The sequence below is a fragment of the Podospora anserina genome, chromosome 6 (genome assembly GCF_000226545.1).
Source record: "Podospora anserina S mat+ genomic DNA chromosome 6, supercontig 4".
In the NCBI taxonomy this organism is placed as follows: Eukaryota; Fungi; Ascomycota; class Sordariomycetes; order Sordariales; family Podosporaceae; genus Podospora; species Podospora anserina.
Genome location: NW_003613579.1, coordinates 744,007 through 764,837, shown reverse-complemented (window position 1 = coordinate 764,837; position 20,831 = coordinate 744,007). Strand labels below are relative to the sequence as shown.

At 53.4% G+C, this 20,831-nt stretch overlaps 8 protein-coding genes and 1 pseudogene across 9 annotated transcripts, besides 1 other annotated feature; 3 read left to right on the top strand and 6 right to left on the bottom strand.

The window, feature by feature from the left end:
• Positions 1-116: 116 nt before the first annotated feature.
• Positions 117-519, bottom strand: PODANS_6_10600 (uncharacterized protein; the record flags this gene model as incomplete). Its single annotated transcript, XM_003437435.1, has 3 exons — positions 117-159; positions 219-327; positions 393-519. 3 exons carry the CDS (start codon positions 517-519, stop codon positions 117-119), a joined length of 279 nt encoding a protein of 92 aa, XP_003437483.1.
• Positions 520-1,582: 1,063 nt separating this feature from the next.
• Positions 1,583-4,110, top strand: PODANS_6_10590 (uncharacterized protein; the record flags this gene model as incomplete). Its single annotated transcript, XM_003437434.1, has 2 exons — positions 1,583-3,780; positions 3,837-4,110. 2 exons carry the CDS (start codon positions 1,583-1,585, stop codon positions 4,108-4,110), a joined length of 2,472 nt encoding a protein of 823 aa, XP_003437482.1.
• Positions 4,111-4,355: 245 nt separating this feature from the next.
• Positions 4,356-5,495, bottom strand: PODANS_6_10580 (uncharacterized protein; the record flags this gene model as incomplete). Its single annotated transcript, XM_003437433.1, has 1 exon — positions 4,356-5,495. The coding sequence occupies one exon, from the start codon at positions 5,493-5,495 to the stop codon at positions 4,356-4,358; it is 1,140 nt and encodes a 379-aa protein (XP_003437481.1).
• A 632-nt stretch (positions 5,496-6,127) lies between these two features.
• Positions 6,128-6,212, bottom strand: a tRNA (tRNA-Gly).
• Positions 6,213-7,410: 1,198 nt separating this feature from the next.
• PODANS_6_10570 (uncharacterized protein) lies at positions 7,411-10,422 on the top strand (the record flags this gene model as incomplete). Its single annotated transcript, XM_003437432.1, has 2 exons — positions 7,411-9,328; positions 9,386-10,422. The coding sequence occupies 2 exons, from the start codon at positions 7,411-7,413 to the stop codon at positions 10,420-10,422; spliced, it is 2,955 nt and encodes a 984-aa protein (XP_003437480.1).
• A 627-nt stretch (positions 10,423-11,049) lies between these two features.
• On the bottom strand, positions 11,050-11,688 carry PODANS_6_10560 (uncharacterized protein; the record flags this gene model as incomplete). The annotated part of the gene is made up of 1 exon (XM_003437431.1): positions 11,050-11,688. One exon carries the CDS (start codon positions 11,686-11,688, stop codon positions 11,050-11,052), a length of 639 nt encoding a protein of 212 aa, XP_003437479.1.
• Positions 11,689-12,081: 393 nt separating this feature from the next.
• PODANS_6_10550 (uncharacterized protein) lies at positions 12,082-12,816 on the bottom strand (the record flags this gene model as incomplete). Its single annotated transcript, XM_003437430.1, has 1 exon — positions 12,082-12,816. The coding sequence occupies one exon, from the start codon at positions 12,814-12,816 to the stop codon at positions 12,082-12,084; it is 735 nt and encodes a 244-aa protein (XP_003437478.1).
• Positions 12,817-15,305: 2,489 nt separating this feature from the next.
• On the top strand, positions 15,306-16,284 carry PODANS_6_10540 (uncharacterized protein; the record flags this gene model as incomplete). Its single annotated transcript, XM_003437429.1, has 3 exons — positions 15,306-15,819; positions 15,901-16,148; positions 16,204-16,284. 3 exons carry the CDS (start codon positions 15,306-15,308, stop codon positions 16,282-16,284), a joined length of 843 nt encoding a protein of 280 aa, XP_003437477.1.
• A 1,380-nt stretch (positions 16,285-17,664) lies between these two features.
• PODANS_6_10530 lies at positions 17,665-18,122 on the bottom strand (annotated as a pseudogene; the record flags this gene model as incomplete). The annotated part of the gene is made up of 3 exons: positions 17,665-17,820; positions 17,887-17,997; positions 18,057-18,122. Coding segments are annotated over 3 exons (333 nt in total).
• Positions 18,123-18,432: 310 nt separating this feature from the next.
• PODANS_6_10520 (uncharacterized protein) lies at positions 18,433-20,475 on the bottom strand (the record flags this gene model as incomplete). Its single annotated transcript, XM_003437427.1, has 4 exons — positions 18,433-18,999; positions 19,099-19,607; positions 19,711-20,018; positions 20,072-20,475. 4 exons carry the CDS (start codon positions 20,473-20,475, stop codon positions 18,433-18,435), a joined length of 1,788 nt encoding a protein of 595 aa, XP_003437475.1.
• Positions 20,476-20,831: the final 356 nt, after the last annotated feature.

Below are 20,831 nucleotides of genomic sequence, written 5' to 3'. Positions count from 1 at the left end.
ATGAGAGTGGCGCGTCGAACATGAAATGGCCTTCATATTTATGTGACAATAATCATAATTATATTTTCTCGATGTCCCTTCCCCTTGATGACTCGGTGTTTGCTCGCCAAATCGAATCACCGTTTGTTCTTGGACGCCTCGACCCTTTTAAGCTCCTCCCTGTTTGGTTGTTTCGTATTAGTTCCATTGCATCGTAGGCTGTAGGAGAAAACGCGTACTTGAGTTGGTTGGAAAAATCATCTGTCGTGTCATCGTCGTCCCAGGACTCCTCCCAGAGATGCTGTGGCTGCTGGTTCTGGGTGGCTTCTGTGTCATCCGCTTGCCAGTCTGTTTCCCCATGACCCGGATTAGTTGTCCTGTTGTGGATATGGCAGCAAGAAAGGGGGTTGTACCATCGACAGGGAAGTCCTCAAACTCGTCATCCTCCTCGAGGGTCTGCTGCTTTTGCTGTTGGGGCTGCTCGGCGGGGAGGTCGGAGCTGGACTTGGGGTCCGCAGAGGGGGCTTTGGAGGTGGCCATTTTGATGTGAGTGGTTGTGGTGTGGGTAGGATCTGGGTCGTATCTGGTTTCAGGAGGGGAAGTCGGTTGAGTTGGAGGGGGGATCGGAGGCGTTGTTGATGTACAGAGTAAAGCCGGCGGCGGGCGGCTGTTGCTTGCGCTTGGTGCCCAGACTGGGGATTGCGATTGCCTTGTGATGCCTGGGCCGCCCGGGAGGGACAAGGATCAGCTCGAAAAGGCGGAGCAACAGAAGCACAGACCAGCGGGGAAATGATTAGATAAGAGCACAGCCGCCGCTCACGTCACTTTTGATTCTAAACGACTGTGTAGCGCTGACGAGTCAGGCTGTGTCTGGGGGTTTACTTCTGGGTTCGGAGAGTTTTGTGTTTATTTTCCAGGCACAATATGGACGGGAGATAGCAAGGGGATCGGGGTAGGCCAAGGATGGTACCTATGCTGTGTGGTATTCAGTAATTCCTATGGACGTCACTACAGTCATCATCTCATCCATCGCCAAGCAGATCTTTGCAAAAGCTTGGTTATGTCATTGGCGCGGTTGGCAAATAGTTAATGAACGTGATGGACACGGAAACCCCCAATGGCGCTGCGATCTAGCCGTCATCTCTCACTGACCGGTGCCGTGGGGTTAAGTTCATTCCAGGCACCCGACCACAAGCTACCTGGGGCTCCGGGTACCGCAAGGCCCTGGAGGTAGCGGGGCTCTTCCCTGCCCGCTGCCTGCGTCAGCGGTTTCCTTAACGCCGTTGGAGGCGCTCGCAGGGATCGGGACGTTCAACAGCCCGCCCTGGAACTCAAAGAAACAAAACCCTCCACAGCCTCGAGGTATTCTCTATCCTCTTTGCAGTTTCTCTCCACTTGCGACTACCGGTGCTGCCGGTTTTCTCTTCCTCTCGCTTCGTTGTTCAACGGCATTGCTCCACAGCATATAACTTGGACTCTTCTCTTGATCTCTGCAGTCCGAGCAGACCTGCGAATAATATCGACAGCCACACTTCTTCAGCCTTGGCTACTTTCTTCTCGAAGCTGTCTCGACGTATTCGCCACCAACCTCACTGGCGCCGCCATGTCGGGCCTTCGATCGTGGTTCCGCGGCTCTGCTGCCCCAGCCTCCAAATCGTCTACGAAACCTCCAAGTACAGTGTCGAGTCCCACGACAAGCACCCATTCTCTCAATGGCGCCAAGTTCGGTAGCAAGAAGAAAAAGGGAACCGTTTCCGAAAATGAGCAAGAAATTCAGGACATGGAGGATGCCATGGTGGCCGCCGGCCTGATAATGAATGACGATATCGAGGGGGCAGAGGTGCGGCTGCGCATGCGGGAAGATTCCTCAACCTTCCACGCCCTCGGAATGGGAGTTTCGACGTTTATGAGGAGCATTCTCAGTTTCGAAAAGGATATCATGAACGAGGCCGCAACTAGGCTGAATGCAACGGAAGCCAGGGCTTGGGATGACAAGACAAAGGCCGAGAAGGAGGCGGCCAAAGCCAACGGTACGGCTTCGGCTGGGTATTGGTATTCGTCTGCTGCGAAACCTACTGGCCCGGCAGAGGGAGGGACGAGCAACATCTACCCTCCTGGTTCGGAGTTTGCACTTGTTCATGCCGAGGCGCAGCTGATGAATGCTGTTGTTGCCGTCATGCATGAGAGTTTGACTGAGGGCATCAAGGGGTTTTACAAGCTGCGCAAGGCATTTGTCACGTTGGAAGGGATCATGACGGCCGAACAGCAGTACCTTGACTCAGTCAATGGTGTTTCTTCCGAGGCTTCCGCGCGACCATCAGCGGGGAGAACTGCTTCTGGGAGGAGGACGAGCTTCTCCGAGGATCCCATGCCGGGCACATTTGACGAGTCCGAATTCGCCGACCTTGAAGATCCACCCACCCCGATACCCGAAGAGACGGACGAGAAGGGGGCAGGCACGAAACCAAAAGCCGACGACACGGCTGTACTGGATGAGAAACTCGGAAAACTGGCGTCATCGTCTCCCGGAACACCGGAAAATTTCCAAACACCTCTTCAATCACGACCACCATCTGTCAAGGGCAAAGATATCGACACACCACAAGATGGCGCGCAGACGCCTTCGAGCGCCGCGCAGCTGGCGCAAATGAATGCCGCGGGCGCAGATACGGCGCTGTTCAAGTCTACCGTGGATATCTTTGTCCACAGCGGCGCCAACATGTGCTTTGGCGTGCTTCTCCTGATCATCTCCATGGTTCCGCCTGTCTTTTCGAAGCTCTTGTATGTGATCGGCTTCAAGGGTGACCGGGATCGTGGAGTGCGTATGCTTTGGCAGGCCACCAAGTTCCCCAACATCAACGGGGCCATGGCTGGTTTGTTTCTTCTTACTTACTACAACACATTTATCGGCATGGCAGACATCCTACCGCCCGACCACGAGCTCGAGCAAGTCGATGACGGCGACTCTGCCGCCTCGTCAGAACTCGAGGCTGTCAGCTACCCCAAGGAGAAGTGTGCCGCGTTGTTGGTTGCCATGAGAGAGCGCTACCCGGACTCGAGGCTCTGGAAGCTGGAAGAAGCGAGGATGCTCGCCAACGAGAAGAAACTCGACGAGGCTATTGAGACGCTCAAGAATAACATGGACAGCAAGATGCGCCAGGTGGCGGCCTTGATGAACTTTGAGCTGAGCATGGCATCGATGTATGTGATGGACTGGCCGTCTATGAAGGACAACTTTCTGAGATGCGTCGAGCTGAACAACTGGAGCCACGCGCTGTATTACTATATTGCTGGGTGTGCTGAGGTGGAGATGTACAGAGATGCGTTCCACAAGCTCAAGACGGCTGAGGGGCAGGAGAAGAGTGTACTGGAGACGGAGCTGGCCAAACACAAGAAGCTTGCCGAGGAGTATCTGAGGAAAGCGCCAACCGTGGCTGGGAAGAAGAGATTTATGGCGAGACAACTGCCCTTTGAGGTGTTTGCTTGCAGGAAGCTGCAGAAGTGGGAGGACAGGGCGAAGAATTTGGGCATGGAGCTGGTCGACGTTATTGCCGTCAGTCCGGCCATTGAGATGATTTACCTGTGGAATGGAACAAAGAGGATGGGTGCTCTCTTGCTGGAAAGGGCGAGGGGCTATCTCAGCTGGGAAAGATGTACTGCTCCCAAGGACAAGCTGGACAAGATTAAGGAAGAAAAGGATGAGCTTGCTATTTCGACTTTGGCGGAGTGTGCGTTGCTGAGACAGCTGGGTCAGGGGAAGCAGGCAAGGGCTCTCGTGGAGCCTTTGCTCAGCATGGACAGGTATGTTTGGATCAGATATCTTTGCAGGTTGTTCAGAAACTAATGTGGATGACTAGAAACATCTTCAAGGGTCCAACGAGGGACGATTACTGCCTTGCCGCTGCTCACTACGAGGCGGCATCGGTTGCCTGGATGGAGGTCTGTGATCCCGAGGCCTGGCCAGAGGCCAATCCCGAAGACTTCCGCAAAGCAAAAACAGAAGAGTGTCAGCAATATCTGGAAAAGGTGTCCAGATGGGAGGGCTTCGTGCTGGATGCACGATTTGGGATCAGAGTCAAGGCTGGCTCCGAGACGTTACGGTGGTTCAAGGACAAGAAAGGCTGGGCGTAAGCTGGGGATGGGACAGCGAGGAGTTGGCTAAGAATTTTGCATGGAACGGCGTTGGGTTACTTGTGGGGGGACAGGCGGTGATACACATGGGGACATATTGGATCTAGACCTGTATTGATATCGACCGAGCCATACTCAGACAGCGGGATATGCAAGGGATACACGGATGGGTCATCAAGTTCAATACATTGCTTCGTTTCTTCATTTACAGCCGTGATTACCTACGCGTGTCGCTTATCCAAGAATCAAGGCACCCAATCTCCCTCCGAATCATCCTCATCCTCCACCATCCACCCCTTCCCCCGCTTATTGCTCATCCCCCTCTTCCCGCTTTTACTCCTGTTCAAATTCCTCTTGCTCCTCCTCAACGCCTTTTCCACCTTGCCCCCGGCATCATCCACCAGATCTTCCCCCCTCTCCCTCAGCTGATGCTTGGACGCCTCATCCCTTACATCATCCCAGACATCCCTCTTCCCCAGTCCAGTCCCATGGACCCAATCCAACACCCCCCACGTCCCGTAATTTCCTGGCTTCCTCCCCGTGTAGTGCATACACGTCCGCCTGGTTATCCCACCCATGATCACGCCCGGGATGATGGTGTAGGAAGAATGCGACAGTGTTTCTTCCGCCGTCGTGAGGGCGAGAAACACAAAAAACGTGAGCAGGTGGAGGTTATTACGCAGGATGAGAGCAGGGAGGTAGGTTGGCACGAAACGGTGGAGCAGAAAAGAAAAGGGGTGGTCGACTCTGACTTGGAGGGCAAAGGGAGGGGAGCGGTATCGATGGGCGTAGGATTTGTGCAGTGACGGGAGGTAGCGTGGTTTGGGTGCCTTGGGGAGCTTGACCCTTTTGCTGATGGTGGATGGCGGGGCGGGAGGGGGTGTGCCGTGGAGCCAGTAGCGGTGGGTGTAGTAGGTGAGTATCTCGCGAAGGGTGAACAGCAGGGCGAGTTGCTTGGCTATTTGCCATGGGAGAGGCAGCGTGGTGGAGGTGCGGAAGACGGGTTGTTTGAGGAGGAGGGAGAGGCCGAGGGACAGGCCAGCTTCAACAGCGGTTTCGAGAGCGAGGTTGAAGAGGGCTAGGGCGAGAAGTCTGGAGAGGGTTTTGAAGTCGGTTGGTGGCAGGGCGGATGCGCCGTTGTGTTTTATTGTTCGGGCGACGGAGGGGATGAGATTATCGAACAGCAGGAATAAGAGGGATGGTATCAGCCAAAAGACGAGGCGGATGGCGGTTGTGCCGATGAGTTCGATTTGGATGGGGGAGTGAGTGAGCACCAGGGTCGACCAGGTCATGTAAAAGAAGAGGAGGTTGAGTGAGGTTGACCATGATGTGACCGAGGTAGAGAAGAAGTAGGAGGCTATTGGGAGGGATAAGAGGATGTCCATAGCGTTTGTTTGTGAGATTGAGTAACCCCTTATGTGAACATGAGAGGTAGCTAGTGAGTCAAGTACAATCAAGGGGCAGTTTTGAGCCGGCTGAGTGGTTCTTTGTTTCGGCAGAGCAACTGAGCTTGTGAGCCGTGTTCAAGTGAGGTAAAAGGGCGAGTCAATTAAAAGAATATGTGAAAGCATATCTGGCTCTGCTTTTCTCAGAAGAAGTTGTGCCCAGTGAAGCATGAGGCACTGTTGTCTCTTCCTTGGCACGCAGTCCCAACTCGTCGTCAGCATCCCTGTTCTTTTAAGAGGGCCAATGACGTCAGTAGAGTTTTCTGTGCAGAGAGCGGTCTACAGATGCAGAATCGGAGGAGCCCCTGTGCCCCTACAATCATTGGAATCCTTCATTTCCAAAAGACTGATAAGAGCCCCCACTGTGCCATGGCCTGGCAGTCTTGCAATCAAAACACCGCCGCAATCGAGATCAGTGCTGTTTCGAAGAGAAATTGAGTATTTCACACTTGTTTGATCTTTTTGCTTTATCTTTGGATGTGGACGATACTCCGTATTGGAGGTCAAAATGGAAACAGGTCTTAAGCTGAGAGTCAAGAGCAGAGCCAAAAATGCAAAAGAAACGGCGCAATTGCGCGATCCGGGATTCGAACCCGGGTCCCTCGCTTGTCCACGTGAGATGGGAAGCGAGGATTCTAACCACTAAACTAACCGCGCCGTATTTAATTGTTCAAATATTGGGAGTAGTTTAAGTCTATGAGGGCTAGCCGCAGCATGTGATGATTTTATCTTAATGGCTTCGATCGACACTCTTCCAACATGATTGTATGGTCGGGAACGGTCCATGCGGTGATGATTGATCACCACAGAAAAGCAACCCTACAGCGAAAACGGGCTGTGTCACTTGTCTCGCGTTGATGGGGAGTCAACTGAAGGACGACGAGCTTCATCAACTGCAAAGGGACGGCCCGCTCGTCGTCTTCTAGAAGAGGCAATCTTCCATTATAAGATGCTGCCGAGGTCCAGTACGTGGGTCTTTGAGATAGAACAAGTTCAAAATGCAACGTCTTGACCTTGTCTATTCCATCAGATCGTCCTCGCTTCCTCTGCACGGTAGCATTCACTCTCTTGTTGAGCTCCCTCTCGGGGTCAATCAGGGGAGACGGGGCACTTGAAATGCACGCGTGGGGAAGGGAGGGGCAGGTGCATGCAGATTGCAGATGGCCCGTGCTCCCACAGCTGCTTTCAGGGTCCCAATTGGATGGACCAGCCAATTCAGGGGCCCGGGGACCACAAGACCACAAGGCGCGCGAGAGGCCAGAGCACCGTGACACCGTACTGTGATTCTTTATTCCTGCAGAAGTAATAAAGTATTTCTTTTTTTTCTCTCTCTCCCTCTCCATCATGCTGGAGTTAGCTGCCTGGGGGTTTTCAGCAGGCAAATACTAACATTACCCATCTGTTATGTCCTCGTAAGATACTCTTATTTGTCCAGCTGACCCTCGAAGCGCACGGCCCGGCTGTTATTTTTTTGGGGGGTTCATCAAATCGAAAAAGTCAATTCCAGTCGTCGCAACCACACAGGTCTCGTTGTGCTGCAGCAATTGTCCCTGACTGTCCTGCGCCATCCCCGCTTGGCGACTCTCCTCGCTGCTCCTCTCCCTCTTTTCTTCCAACGATGCTGCTTGTCTAGCGCGTGTGGGCTTTGACCAAGGACCTCCTCGCGTCTGCAAGCCACCGTTGGCCAGAGGGGAGTTTCCCGGTACCGTGACGTTTTCCGTTTCGACCGGCGATCGCTTCGTCCTGCAGGAGAGCGTCTCAACACATTAGCCTGCCCGTCAACCAGGTTGGCCCCGAACGTTAATACCTAGCCCCTCGTCCCGCGCCGCGCCCGCCGCCCTCTGCCTCCGCCACCATGGACCACCACCACCTGGAGTTGTCGTCCGTCGTACCACCACCGCCTGCAATTCCCCGCAAGTCCCGCGAGCGAGACCGTCCTCGTCATTCGGACTCCCGCCGTCTCGCCCTCGACCCTCCTCCTATCCTCGACTCGAGGCGCGATCGAGAGCCCGACATCTTTGCCGACTGGACCGACCGAGACCGACAGGTTTACGCCAACCGTTACCCCAAACCCAAAGAAAGAGGACGAGACTCTGAACACACCATCGCCGCCCCACCCACGCCTGCGTCACCCGAAGTAATATCGTCCCTCATCACATCCCTGTCGGCCATATCGAGGCCGCTCAGCAACCACTTTGACAGCCCGTCCTACCTCGCGCCCATCGGACCAGGAAGCCCCATCAGCATCTCCTTTCCCGGGTCGCCCACACAGGCCGCCGGCGGTGGTTCGTTTGGCGTCGACTACGGCGCCTTTTCCAAACCGTCCTTGGGAGATCTCAGAGAGGAGGATGTGCCGTTAGATGAACTTGCTGCGAGCCCTCCGGTGATCCGGACCTCCAAGCCCCCAAGTGGCCTGTCTGTACTCACAGCACCCAAGTCTCCGAAGAGCGCCGGCCCGAGGGAGAGTTCTGGCGGATTAAAGGGCCTCCTGTCACGAGGGAGCAGCAGTGCCTTGTCTCGGCCGTCAAGCAAGGGATCATTGACATCGGGAGGAGCAGAGAGCATCGGCAACAGCTTCGGGAAGCTCAGTGTCGAAACCAGGAACGAGCCCGTCTCACCGGGCCCCGAAGGACACGGACTCAGAAAGCAGCGGTCCTTTGAAAGCTGGGGCTGGAAGAACGGACGAAGTCAGCGCAGCCTCAAGTATATGAGCAGCAAGGAAATCCTGCGAGAAAAGGAAGCCGACAAGAAGAGAACCAGCTACGGCACTCCAGGATATAACCCCCCGAGTGGAAGCACAACACCGCGACTGGATCCACTTTCGGCCGAGTCCATAATCAACGAGGAAACGAACCTCGACCTTGGCAGAGACGGTCTGAGCAGCACGCTTTCCAGTCCAAGGGCCATCCCTACCAGAGACTCATCCCTGAGGAAGACGGGAAGTGGTGCTAAGCGCTCCTCTACCCGTGCCTCGCGGAACTCAAAGCGTGAAAGCGGGACTATCCCCGAGCTTGAAGAACAAGGCTCCGAGGGCCGTGCCTTTTTTGACGACACAAAGTCACGAAACTCCAGACAGAAGCCGCTCGATCCTCTGAGGCTCTCCGCCGACATCCCGCAGTACAGCTCGGACAGGCTTCAACCTGAAGTACACAGCGCCCCTCCTGTAACGCCCATGGCCAGCATGTTTCCTGATTTGGAGCCCCTCGACGACGGCGCACCGTCGCCGGCCATTGCTCAAGGACGCCGCAGAGACCGCGAGACCAGCACCGATGCGAAACGACGACGATCCGGCAGAACCACCCCTGATCCTTTTGGTGGATACGCAAGCGAGGGCGGTGGTGTCGCTGTTAAGTCGAAGCGGAGCAGCACTCGGCTCAAGAGACTCTCTGGAGCCCCAAGTCCGACCCCCGACAAGGCCTTAGATCATCGTGCATCGAGCCATTCGAAAGGTGACCACCCACACATTGCGTACGAGCGACCACCGAGTGCGGATAGTATCGACGACGCGGTGGAAAGCTACCTTTGTAGCCCTCGGCTGAGCCAAAAGATTCGGCACCCACAGACGGGACGTGTCATCAGCTTTAGTGAGGTTGGCGACCCGAATGGAAGCGCTGTGTTTTGCTGTGTCGGCATGGGGCTGACGAGATATATCACGGCGTTTTATGATGAGCTGGCATTGACCCTCAAGCTCCGGCTGATCACCCCAGACCGCCCTGGCGTGGGAGACAGCGAGCCATACGCTGAGGGGACTGCAACACCTTTGGGCTGGCCCGGTATGTTATTTTCTATCACTTTCTAGTCTAGCTGAGGCTGATACTAACTGGGTTCAGATGATGTCTATGCAATCTGCCAATCGCTCAAAATCACCAAGTTCTCCATTCTAGCCCATTCAGCCGGAGCCATCTACGCGCTGGCCACGGCACTTCGTATGCCCCAACACATTCGTGGCAGGATACACCTCTTGGCGCCATGGATTCCACCGTCGCAAATGAATGTCATAGGATCGAGCGCGCAGACGCCTTTACCACCAACAAATGCCATCCCCACAAGCCAACGGATATTGCGCGCCCTCCCTACCCCTATTCTCAAGGCCGCCAACAGCAGCTTCATGACGGCCACCAGTTCCAGCATCACTAGCTCTCTACCGAAGCAAAAGCGAGCACGGCGAGAGAGGAAGAATAACGCGGCCAGGGAGAGCAAGGAGCAGTCCAAAAGCTCGTCACATGGTGCGGACAATAAGGAGAACCGCATGCACGATGACGGGTCCAAGGGCGCCTCTCAGATTCCGGCGGCCGACGAGTACATGGACCACGTAAAACCAACGGAGACGAACCCTACCGGCGGCGATAACATGGGTCACCGTCACAATCGGTCCAACTCGACACAGCAAGGAAACCGGCGGACTTCGGACAAGGAGGATCTCCTGTCGGCGGCAGCGGCGCTTGCTACCTCGCAGCTGGCTGACCGTGAAAGACAGGAGCTGTACGACAACCGGCTGACGCATTCCATCTGGCAGCTGGCCACCACCGGAGCCAACCCCGCCGTCGATCTGCTTGTGTGCCTCGAGCGGCGCCACACGATTGGCTTCCGGTACGTCGACATCACCCGACCGGTGATTATCCACCACGGCAGCCGCGACACGCGCGTGCCCGTCGATAATGTCAGATGGCTGGGCAAGACCATGCGCCGGTGTGAGGTGCGGGTGCTCGAGGGCGAGGGCCACGGTTTGATGGCGAGTGCCCAGGTCATGGGCGGAGTGCTGATGGAGATCAGCCAGGAGTGGGAAGAGTGGAGCAGAGTCACAGGTGCGACCACGCGGAGAGAAGAGGGGAGGGGAAGAAGAGGGACGATTGGACAGGCGAGATGAAGTTGTCTACACACGCACACACACGCACACACACACACACACACACATATGCATGCATTTGGGATAAGGGTTCAGAGAGTTTGCATACCGGGTGTCATCTGTGTTTTGGAAAAGGAAGAGGGCTTCTTTGCAAGGGCGGAACGTATTTTTATTCTTGTATCATCTTCATCGTCAGCCTTGTTGATCGCCAGTTTGCTCCTGGATGATGCTCTTCGCGTTTTTTATTATCTTTTTTGGTGCTTCAAGTCACAGGTATATATCCTTATAGTTCGATGCAGTAGTAGACTAGCTTTAATGTTGAGTGTAATCTGGCGGTTTGCGGGTAAAGAGTGCTGTCCTATTTCAAGGCACATTACATCAGATAGAGAGCGTTCTTGTCGATGGTATTATTACCCCTGAATGTACCCTATCCAGCCTTTACCAAATATCTACCTCTTACTGCATGCTTGCTGTTGTATACAGATTGTCTGCCGCATCATACGACAGCAGCAGAACAGGAGTGTCGATTCCAATCTCAAGTCTCTGTGTCTGTAAGCCTTGAGCGAGTTCAACCCAGGTCATTGTTACTTCTTGCCAAACAACCCCCGCATCCGTCGGATTCTCCAGCTGCACCCTCCAGCTTGAACATCAAGCTGTCTTTTGCTTCCTCTTCTTGCTCGGCTTCCTCTTCTTCTTCTTCTTGTTGTTGCCCAGCCTCTTCTTGAACCAGGACCTGAATTTCTTTATTTTGCCAAGCACAGACTTGGACTGGGATTTCACGCTCTCGGCTATCTTTTTCGTGCCATCTCTGAACTTCTGGCTGCGGGAGCTTTTGGTGTGAGTGGTGGAGGATTTGGATTTGCCCGAGGGGGCGGGGGAGAAGCGCTTGAGGATGTTGTGGTTGTTGGACTTGCTGGAGGAGGCGCGGCGGGAGGGGCGGTCGAAGTTGATGCGGTCGTTGGTACCGCTGTCACATGGACGTGTCCGTCTCTGTTCGGGCTGTTCGGGCTGTTCAGGCCGTTGCTTCTCAAAGAGCGCGTCCCACTCTTGCTTTGCCCTTTTCGTTGCGTTTTCCCAATCTTTGCGTTGATGCTCGATAAAATCCTGTGCGTCACGCCTTGCTCTGGTTTGGGGGTCCTCGTTGAATGGGTTGCTGAATGTGACGCCTGGAACATATGGCTCATGAACTGGCGTTATCTTTTTGGTGTCTGGTGCAAAAGGCAATGGTCCAGGGGGGCCGCCTGAACAGCCAGGAGGCTTCGTAACATCCCGCAGGTCGGTGGGCATGGTTGTAGGTTGACTGGCTTCCGTGGGAGACTGGGAGGGTATATGCTGTTGATGGGGTGTGGACAAAGGTTGGATTAGATGATGTGTTCTGGAGCTGATGGGATGGAATGGGACTGGTCGGAGGCGAAACACGAGTCGACATCTGGGGCGCCCCTTCTGGTAGTATGTCGGCCACTTCCCAACCAGTTCTAGGAGCACTTGCCTCTCTAGGTAACCGTCAGATCAACTGCAGGAAAGAGAACCTGGCAACGAGAATGAAGCAGCAGGTTGGATTTGAAGCACACCAGCAGCGTCGTTCTGCTATTTGGATAGTCGTTTACACACTCACTGACGGGACTGCCAACAATGGTGAAAGCATTTGCCTGTCCATTTCCTCTCATGGTCCACTGAAAATCATGGCTTCGTGCCGCTGCAGATAAGAAAAGGGAAAACCTTTGTCGGCCCGCTCTCAATATCCCCCTTTCCAGGCTCACTCTCCACCCTCTTGGGCAACTCGAACGCTGTTTCCACCGTCACGCTCTCAAATCCAGCCTCTTCAATGATCTTCTGAATATCCTCTCTTTTGACCCCATGCCTCTCCACCCCATCCATCTTGCTCTCGGGATGAAACTTCCTCGCCTCGGGCCCGAAGTCCTCAAAGTCAGTCACCGCAACTTTGCCTCCTGGTTTCAGCAACCCGTAAATCGTCTTGAAAACGGCCGCCAGATCCGGGATATGGTGCAATACCAGGTGCGATACCACAAGGTCAAACGTCCTCGCCCGTGTCTCAGATCCCAGGGTGGCTTTTGTCAACGGGTCGATTTGAAGCCTTGCATCATCCGGATCCTGCAAAAGTGCGCACACAGCGAGAACATTTTTGACGTTTTGGTGAGAGCCAGAGGAAGAAAGCTTGGCTGTGAGGACATCGATCATTCCCGAGGCCGAATCAACTGCTGTGATCGATCTCACATGAGGAGCGAGAAGGAGAGACAAAAGGCCTGTCCCGCAGCCCAAATCGAGGATATCAAACGAGGCGCTGCAGAAAGGGAGGTACGATTCGACGGCAAGTTCAGTGGCGAGGACGACCGAGGGGTTGGAGTCCCAGTTTGCGGCTTCTTGGTTGAAGCGGGTTTGGTTGGGCTCTGTCATGTTGAAGCTCTTGGGGGCCTGATCTGAAGGTTGAAATGGGTGCTGAGGTTGGTGGGATGATGTGTCGGATGATGAGAAGAAGAAAGGCATCCGGTGAACCTCGGAAGTGGGGAACTTAGCGCCGGCGGGTGATGTAACCGGGGAGCTGGAGAGGGAGGGGTAACCTACCTTACCTAGGTACATTAGCTTAGGTATGTTGTTGTATGACAAAAGTTTTGTCCTTTTTTTTCCTGTTATCAACAAAAGAAGACCATGACGGAAGGGGGCAAAGCTACCTACCTATGATGGATTTTTAATATCAGTGGGAAACCACATTCATAGCCACGATTCTGTCAAGGCTGAATGGGGAAGAGAAAACGCGTGCTACTAAGGTAGTAGGGAGTTGTCGAGGAACGATGAACAATGATAAAGTCGGGTGTTGAAACTAAAATCTCTTTCGACCTCGCCGAGTCTTGTTAAAATTCCGACCAGCGTTTGGGTTCCGAATCTCGGAAGCACGAGCTCTTCTACCGGCGCGCATGACAGAGATGAGGTCAATCGCTTCTCTGCGAAGAGATTGCTCTGGAAACCTCATGCGTACAACTTCTTTCAGGATAGTATCCTGAATCTCCAAAGGCAGGCCCTGGAACCGCGAGAGGTCGTGGGCCTTGATCATTATTGTGACTGACATGTTTTGAATCTGAATGTTCTCTGTACTAAGTAGTTTGTTGAGTTGCGAAATCGAGAAAAGGAGAAGAGAATCGCAGTTTTTAACTGGTGTCTCCTCTTTGTAGCCATTCGTGAAAAGGAAGACGCCAGGTCGAAGGTTTGTCCTTTGCAAAGTTAGATTCAATCATAATTGCCGTCTGGCAATCCAACTTTAGATACATGTCATGATGGAGCCAGGCAGCAAAGATCCACTTAGGGATAGAGTTTTGGCGCCTCCAAAACTAAACTCGATCCTCAAAGCCATTCATCTGATAAGCGTGGAAACCTCTCTTCCACAATGACTGAGGCTTGAGCATCTGGATATCAGTTAACCGACCCACTTAATTCCCCAAGGGAAAAAAAAAGGTGTGAGTGGCGTAAGTGCGCCCCTTTTTGGCGTTCTTTGCCCATTTACCCTGTTTTCCCGCCGGCCAATGGCATTGCTCACATCACTTGTCTCTGTCCTGTTTTGACACATTGTCCACCATCCCTGGTACCAAATCAGCCAAAAGAATTCGAAATCATGAAGAAAGAGTTTTCATCTTGCTCTCGGCGGCTTCAGTCTCACCAGAGTCAGAAGTGTCAACTCTTTTCAGAGGAAAACCTGCACAGTTTGTTTGAACCCTTTAAGCAACGTTTACAACAGTTCAGAGACAACGTTACACTAGCTTCACATGCGATCAAGTGTCTATGGTCTGCAAAATTCCTCAAAGATGCAGTTCGGCGCAACTACCGTGTGCACCGGCCAGCAGATGTCCCCAATGCAACCCAAAAGCTGGGGTAGATGTGTCATCAACCCGGGAACCATTGTCCTTTTTGGGACCCGGCCGAGCGGTACTTTGGTCTCGTTTCAATGCAACTGGCTTGATGACTGCCTTTTGTCAGAAACGGTCGACCCCCTGACAGCTTTATTTCCGGCTCCATCTGAGCACTTGAGCGTTGATGACAGGATCTCAGTCATAAGGCATGAGGTCGAAGCCTGCCAGTTTGCAGATTTTGTCCGACGCCCAATAATCGCATGGAGCACTTCCAAGACTAAGCAGTGGCCCATTCAGCGGGTTTGCAGCCCCAGAAATCCTGAGTCTTGAAGCGGGAGATGTGCCAGAGTGCTTAATAGGAGGCACAGTTTGCGTGCCGAGCCTATGTACCCCTGGAAGATCTCAAGGGATGCCCAATCACCTCGTCAAGACCCCAGAATGGGCCGCATGAACCTTACGCCCCAATTATTCCCTTACCATCCTTTTCCAGGCCTCGACCAGGCTGACTACCGTACCAGGCTGTGGACGAGTGGGCCATAACGGCCTGAACCGCCTGCTACCAAGACAGCTCCGCAAGTCCTGGGTTTCATGTTACACCGTTGCATGTTTTCTGAAGAAGTCACTGTGGGGACGGCGTGGCATACACCGGAGGTGACCACTTGGGAAGATGCCCTGACCTGATCTTGTGGACTTTGCCATGTCGAAGCAGGGGTAGCATGGATCCCATGTGGTTTGTTGCTATCACAGTGCACCCTCTCGTGCTCCTAACTGGTCACTTCATGGCACCGCTTCATTTACTCCAGACCCAGATGTCAGGTTCTAGATGGCCGACAGGAATCTGTATATAAGTTGAGCCTCTCTTCCTGTGTTTCGGTCTTGAGAGGCTAGGGTCTAGGTCTTCAACCACATTCCTTTTCCAAGACACCTTCACATTCCTTGGATTCTGAGACACTCCTTTGCAAACATTTGAGCTTTTCATCTTAGCGACCGCTTGTACATACTTATTCTTCTTATCACTCCTTTTTTTTGTTGAGCTCTCTCACCATGCATCTTTCTTCCTATCTTGCCCTTCCTCTCTTGCCCCTGTTGGCATCTGCTTATCAACCTCCCTCTTACGCGGGCTACTCTCTCCTCTGGGCTGACACTTTTTCCGGTTCCTCGGCCACCCTCCCGTCCTCTTCAAACTGGGACATTATCAACCGAAACATTGGCGTCAACAATGAGCTCCAGACATACCGCGCCGACCCCAGGCAAATCCAGCTTTCTGGTGGCCAGACTCTTCAAATTGTCCCCTGGCGCGACAGCCAGCTTCAATGGACATCTGGCAGAATAGAGTCGAGGTACACCTTCACCCCGGGCGCAGGGAGAAGGACGTTGGTAGAGGCCGAGATTAGATTTGGAGGGAATGACATCTCTCAGAAGCAGGGGATCTGGCCTGCGTTTTGGCTGCTGGGTCAAAGCATCCGGACCGGGACTGGCTGGCCGGCATGTGGCGAGGTGGACATCATGGAGACGGTCAATGGGTTGTTGACGGGGTATGGGACGGTTCACTGCCATGGTATGTTATTATCCCTGCTGCACCACAGGTAGGCATGGTTGAAGGTGGCTAACAGATGCGGTACCTACCTAGTCTATCCAGGGGGCGCTTGCAACGAGCCCACCGGCCGAGGGGGGGCCATCAATATCCCCAACCAAGGCTGGCAAAAGTGGCGGGTCATCTTTGACAGGACCTCTTCCGATTGGAGAAGCGAGCACATAACTTGGTACATGAACGGGCAGCAGTTCCACCAGGTCAGGGGCGATCAGATCAACGATGCTGGTGTGTGGGCGAGCTTGGCCCAGAAACCGCTCTTCTTCATTCTCAACGTGGCTGTAGGAGGTGACTGGGTAGGTCTTGTATTCGAGGAATGCATAAGGGAGAGTAGCGCTAACGGTCAAACAGCCAGGGTACCCCAACGGAAACACGGCCGACGGTTACGGCTCGATGATGGAGGTGGGATATGTCGCTCACTATTCCACATGATCATGGCAACAGGAGCAGCTTTTTTGAGAAGTCAAGGTCATTCGTTAGATCTTCGTGTACATACCTACTTGACATCTTTTCGCCTTCTCTCTTCCCTGTATATACTTTTCATCTCAGCCCATCACTCGCTCTGGGCTGAAGACATTATGATACCTATATTCTAGCAATGTGTCCAAATCCGCCCAGTGTGGACAATCAACTGATCTGAGCTGAGCCGGCTCTGGGCTTGACTTGGCTCAGGATTTCCGGGTCGGCTTGACTTGAGGGTATCACGGCTTGACTTGGCTCAGGCCAATATAGGGTTGACTTGACTTGGCTCAGGTGATTGTCCACACTGAATCCACCCTGAAGGATGGCTCGATATGCGCGCTCCGCCCGCCGTACCAAAAGCAAGCGCGCATCCTGTCACGATCGGCAGACAGTGCGTTCCTCCACAAACCATCGTAATTCACCCCAAAAGGCCTCTGTTGATCCTGTTCCTTATGTTCTCCCTCAAGATCCTCTTTCCCACTATCCCCTCTAACATATGGCTCGTCATCTGACTCGTCCACAGCTTGGTTCTGACTCTCCGCTTTCATTCTTTTTGCCCATCGCCTTTTTGCCCAGCGCCGGTTTCTCCTTCTTCTCGGCCTCCGACTTCCAGAACTAGTCTGGTTCTCAGCAGTGTTGTTGGGGGCCAATGACGTGACTATATGGCGGAGTGTATCCCAGTCGAGAGCTTGCCTGGCTCGATCCGGGTATGCAGGCACGGAGCGAGACCTGCGAGCCGGCTCGGTATCTATGTCCCCATATGGGTCACGTCCGCGTTCGATCGAACATGAGGGCCGGCGAGTGCGGACTGCGCCTGGCCGTGGGGTATGGTACCGTGAGTTCTCCCCTTCGTCTGGGCTGTTGGGCGCCATGTTGGTGATTGTGGTCTCGTGAGCGCGTAGGTGCGTGGGCTTGTGGGCGCATGGGCTTGTGGGCGCGTGGGTTCGTGGGCTCTTGGTGCTCGTGGGCTCGTTGATATGTGTAGAGGTGAGTATGACCTGGGGCAGAATGATAGGTAAGGTAATTGGAACCTGGCGTGTCAAGACAACTGGAAGACGCTCGCATTTTAGGGAAGATAAAACAAACTGGTATTTTAGATTTAGCACAAATCTCAGCCACGACATTATGACTGCATGCTGTGGCGACAGATCATGAAGCCTCTCAGTACTGTAAGTGGATACAAAGCTTATATCGCACCGTGATACTTTGGAACACTATGATCACAGGGATGATGTGGTGATTTAGGCTTTGCACAGAAAAAGTTTACACCTTGAAATTTCTACTCGCAAGCTTTTTTGGAGCCAAGCCATCCAAAAGCCTGACAACCTGGAAGACACAACAGGTCGGTACCTAGTACAGACCGTCAACAAAGTCTACCACGATGACCTTCTCTACCAAAGCGCCGATGCTCTTCACAAAAGCCTGATGAGAAGGGTCGGTCGAGACGTAGTAGTCTCTGTCCTCTGCCGAGGAGAACTCAACCACGAAGCCGTGGGTGATGCCATTCTTTCGATTGACTGTCAGTAAGATTATGATATCCTAGGATGGAAGGTACCTCAGCTCATCACACACCTGGAGCCCCTCTGGTGAGTTGTCCTTGCCACCTTTGATCGTCTTGATATAGGGTGTATTGCTTGTGGGGTGGAGGCAGCTGTCTTTGAGCGCAATGAAGCGATCTCAAGCCTATGTGACAACTGAGGTTAGCACAGACGGGCTGTCAAGCCAAGGAAATAAGTACACACGGCCTTCACATCATTAGCATCGGCATCGGCCTTGATCTGGAAGAGAACGGTATGTGTTACGGACATGGCGCGTAGAGTAGGTTTGCGACGGTGGATGAAGATTGGAGAATACCTGTGGCGGGGCCGTTCATCATATGGCCGTTAAATCCCGTGGACTTCCCCGCTGTACCACGTGAAAAGAGTAGGACCACATGGAGAAACCTAGGCAAAAGATTGGGTCCTGAAGCGGAATCACCACGGAATGGTACAACTCAACTCCCGATTAAAATTAAACTCGATGTAACTTGCTGGCGCCGGAGCAATAGATGGCCCTCAACCCGGTCGAGTCCGAGACTGAGTACGAGTCCACAAAGCTCACGCATTTGCCTCGAGGTACTCAAGTCCGACATAGCCGCCCGTTCTGTGTTTGTATCCCTTGATCTCCATCCCGGACCTCCCACCTCTCGCTTCCCACTGCGGTCGTGGCATAAAAGACATGCCCAGGATCCAACTTCTGCTTGATACTTGACAGTCGCTCATAGTGACCTCCATAAAACGCTTCCCGCCAGTTTGGATCATCAACATGAGCTTCGTTCAAGTATGCCCCACCACCATCACTCTCCGGAGCAACCGCTCTGAATGGCGCCAGGATTTCATCTCTAAACTCCCTTGACGCAGCACCGATCAAACCGGGGGTGAAAGCTAACGGTTCCGCATCAATCACTGCCGCCAGGATGAGGAAGCAGACAGCCTCCCGCCAAGCATTGTTCACGGCGTTGTCAACGTTGGCTCTGTTCCTCGGCGCCTGGTGATACCCCATCAGCATCCTTCCAGTCTCACTATGCCGCTTGATGACCGCAAAAGTTTCTTCGAATTTTGTCCGGTTTTCCCAATTTCGGCGTGGGAGTAGCCAGTTGCCGGCAATGTTCATCCCCCCGGCGGCGTTCAACATGACATCCTCGCCCTAAGTGGAGGCCCAGGCGGGGAGATAGGCATCGTGTTGGGTTGTGTTTGGTGTGAATGGAATACCCAGTTCTGTGAGCTGGTCAAACCATGGCTTGACGAGCTTGTTGAACGACTCGATGGTGTGGTTTGGCGCAAAAAAGGGGCTCATGCTAAAGACATAGTTGCCGTTGGTATTGACTAGTACCCCCCAGGAGTACGTGCCCGCATCGGTAAAGGGGATGAAAAGCTCAAAATAGCCGCGCATTCCCTTCCAGAATGTCTCGGCGGAGACAGTATCAGAGGTGCTGATGGAGAAGGTGGAGGTTACGACCGGGAGTTTGGGTTGAGCTCTGATGATCACAGAGGTGACCACACCAAATATGCCAGCTCCGCCGCCACGAAGAGCCCAGTAGAGGTCAGGATTATGTTTTGGGGAGACAGTGGTGAAGTGGCCTTCAGCGGTGACAAGCTGAAGAGCGAGAACATGATCGGCTGCCATGCCGTAGAGGCCTGACAAGGGTGTGTGACCGCCTCCAGCTACGTAGCCTCCGGCATAACCGACGCTCTTTGATGTGTTAGCAGTTGGACACCTGGTGGGTAGATATGTATTGTGGGTAGTTAACGATGCTCACCTCGCAGATGCCGCCCAGGACACTGACGCCATTCCGATCCGCTGCCTCATGAACTTGCCTCACCGTCGCTCCAGGGGCAATCTTGGGTGCTTTGCCACCTTGCTCAAAGCCATCAACTTTCAGGTCGTCAAAATACCGGATATCGTTCAAGTGATGGGTCCACATACTCAGAGCCCCGGCCCCAGTCGACTTGCCCAAGTAGCAATGTCCCGTGTTCTTGATGACCAGCCTGATATTTGTGTTCCTTGCAAAGTTGATGGCTAGTTGGATTTGCTGCACATTGGTAGCATTCACTGCGTATACTGGGAATGCGCCGTGTGTGCAGTTTGAGGATCGAGGATCTGAAGTTGGAAGACAGGTCCTACCCTGGAAGTTGGGGAAGAAGTTAGAAGTAGGGTCATCCTCACTGGGGAGCTTGTTAGTGTTTTCACTACAGCTTATAGAGACTCAGAGGCATACTGGAAATAGGGATTGCTAAAATTTGCTTGAACCTGGGAGCACCTCTGCGCATCGTAGAGGCCTGTATTGGCGTAGCAGACCGCCGCAGCTGGGACCGTCTTGATCAGAGCACCACCGAGGACCTTACCAAAGGCATCCCATGCTTCCGGTGAGGGCCAGTCATTGTCTCCTGGAAACACTTTGCAGGTGCCAGGGCTTAGCCGATTAGGTGTTGCTGGGGTATTTTGACCTGTGAAGGGAAACAGGTGTTCATATTGCGAGGTATTGGTGTCCTGGACAAGTCTCGCCAAATCAATGGGGTCCAAAGGTGTTGTCTCCCAAGCAAAAAGAGGATGGAAATGCCTGGTGGCTTGTACCGAGAAATTAAAGGTAAGAAGAACTCCCAGAATCTTGATTAGCGACATGGCGAAACAATGTTCACTTGGTAATCGAGTGTTGAGGGAGATGACGGCCCGGCTTGCTCTGGGTATCGAACACTCCTGTCATTATATGATCTCTCAACCATGCTGTGCACGGCTGACGGTCTCACAGAAATTGTGCAGATCTTTTCACCCGCATTTCTCCGCACAAAGGTTACGTTTCCAACATCTTCACACTTGCTTTGAAGTATTGGATTGGCCAGTCGCGGTGTCTACCGCATATGACAAGTAAATGATGATCCAGGCTAAACACGACGAGTCCGATTCTCGCTTTAGGTTGCGACACTCCTGTGTAACGGGAAAAAGAACTGTGCTTGGTGTGGTGTTCAATAGTCGTGAAA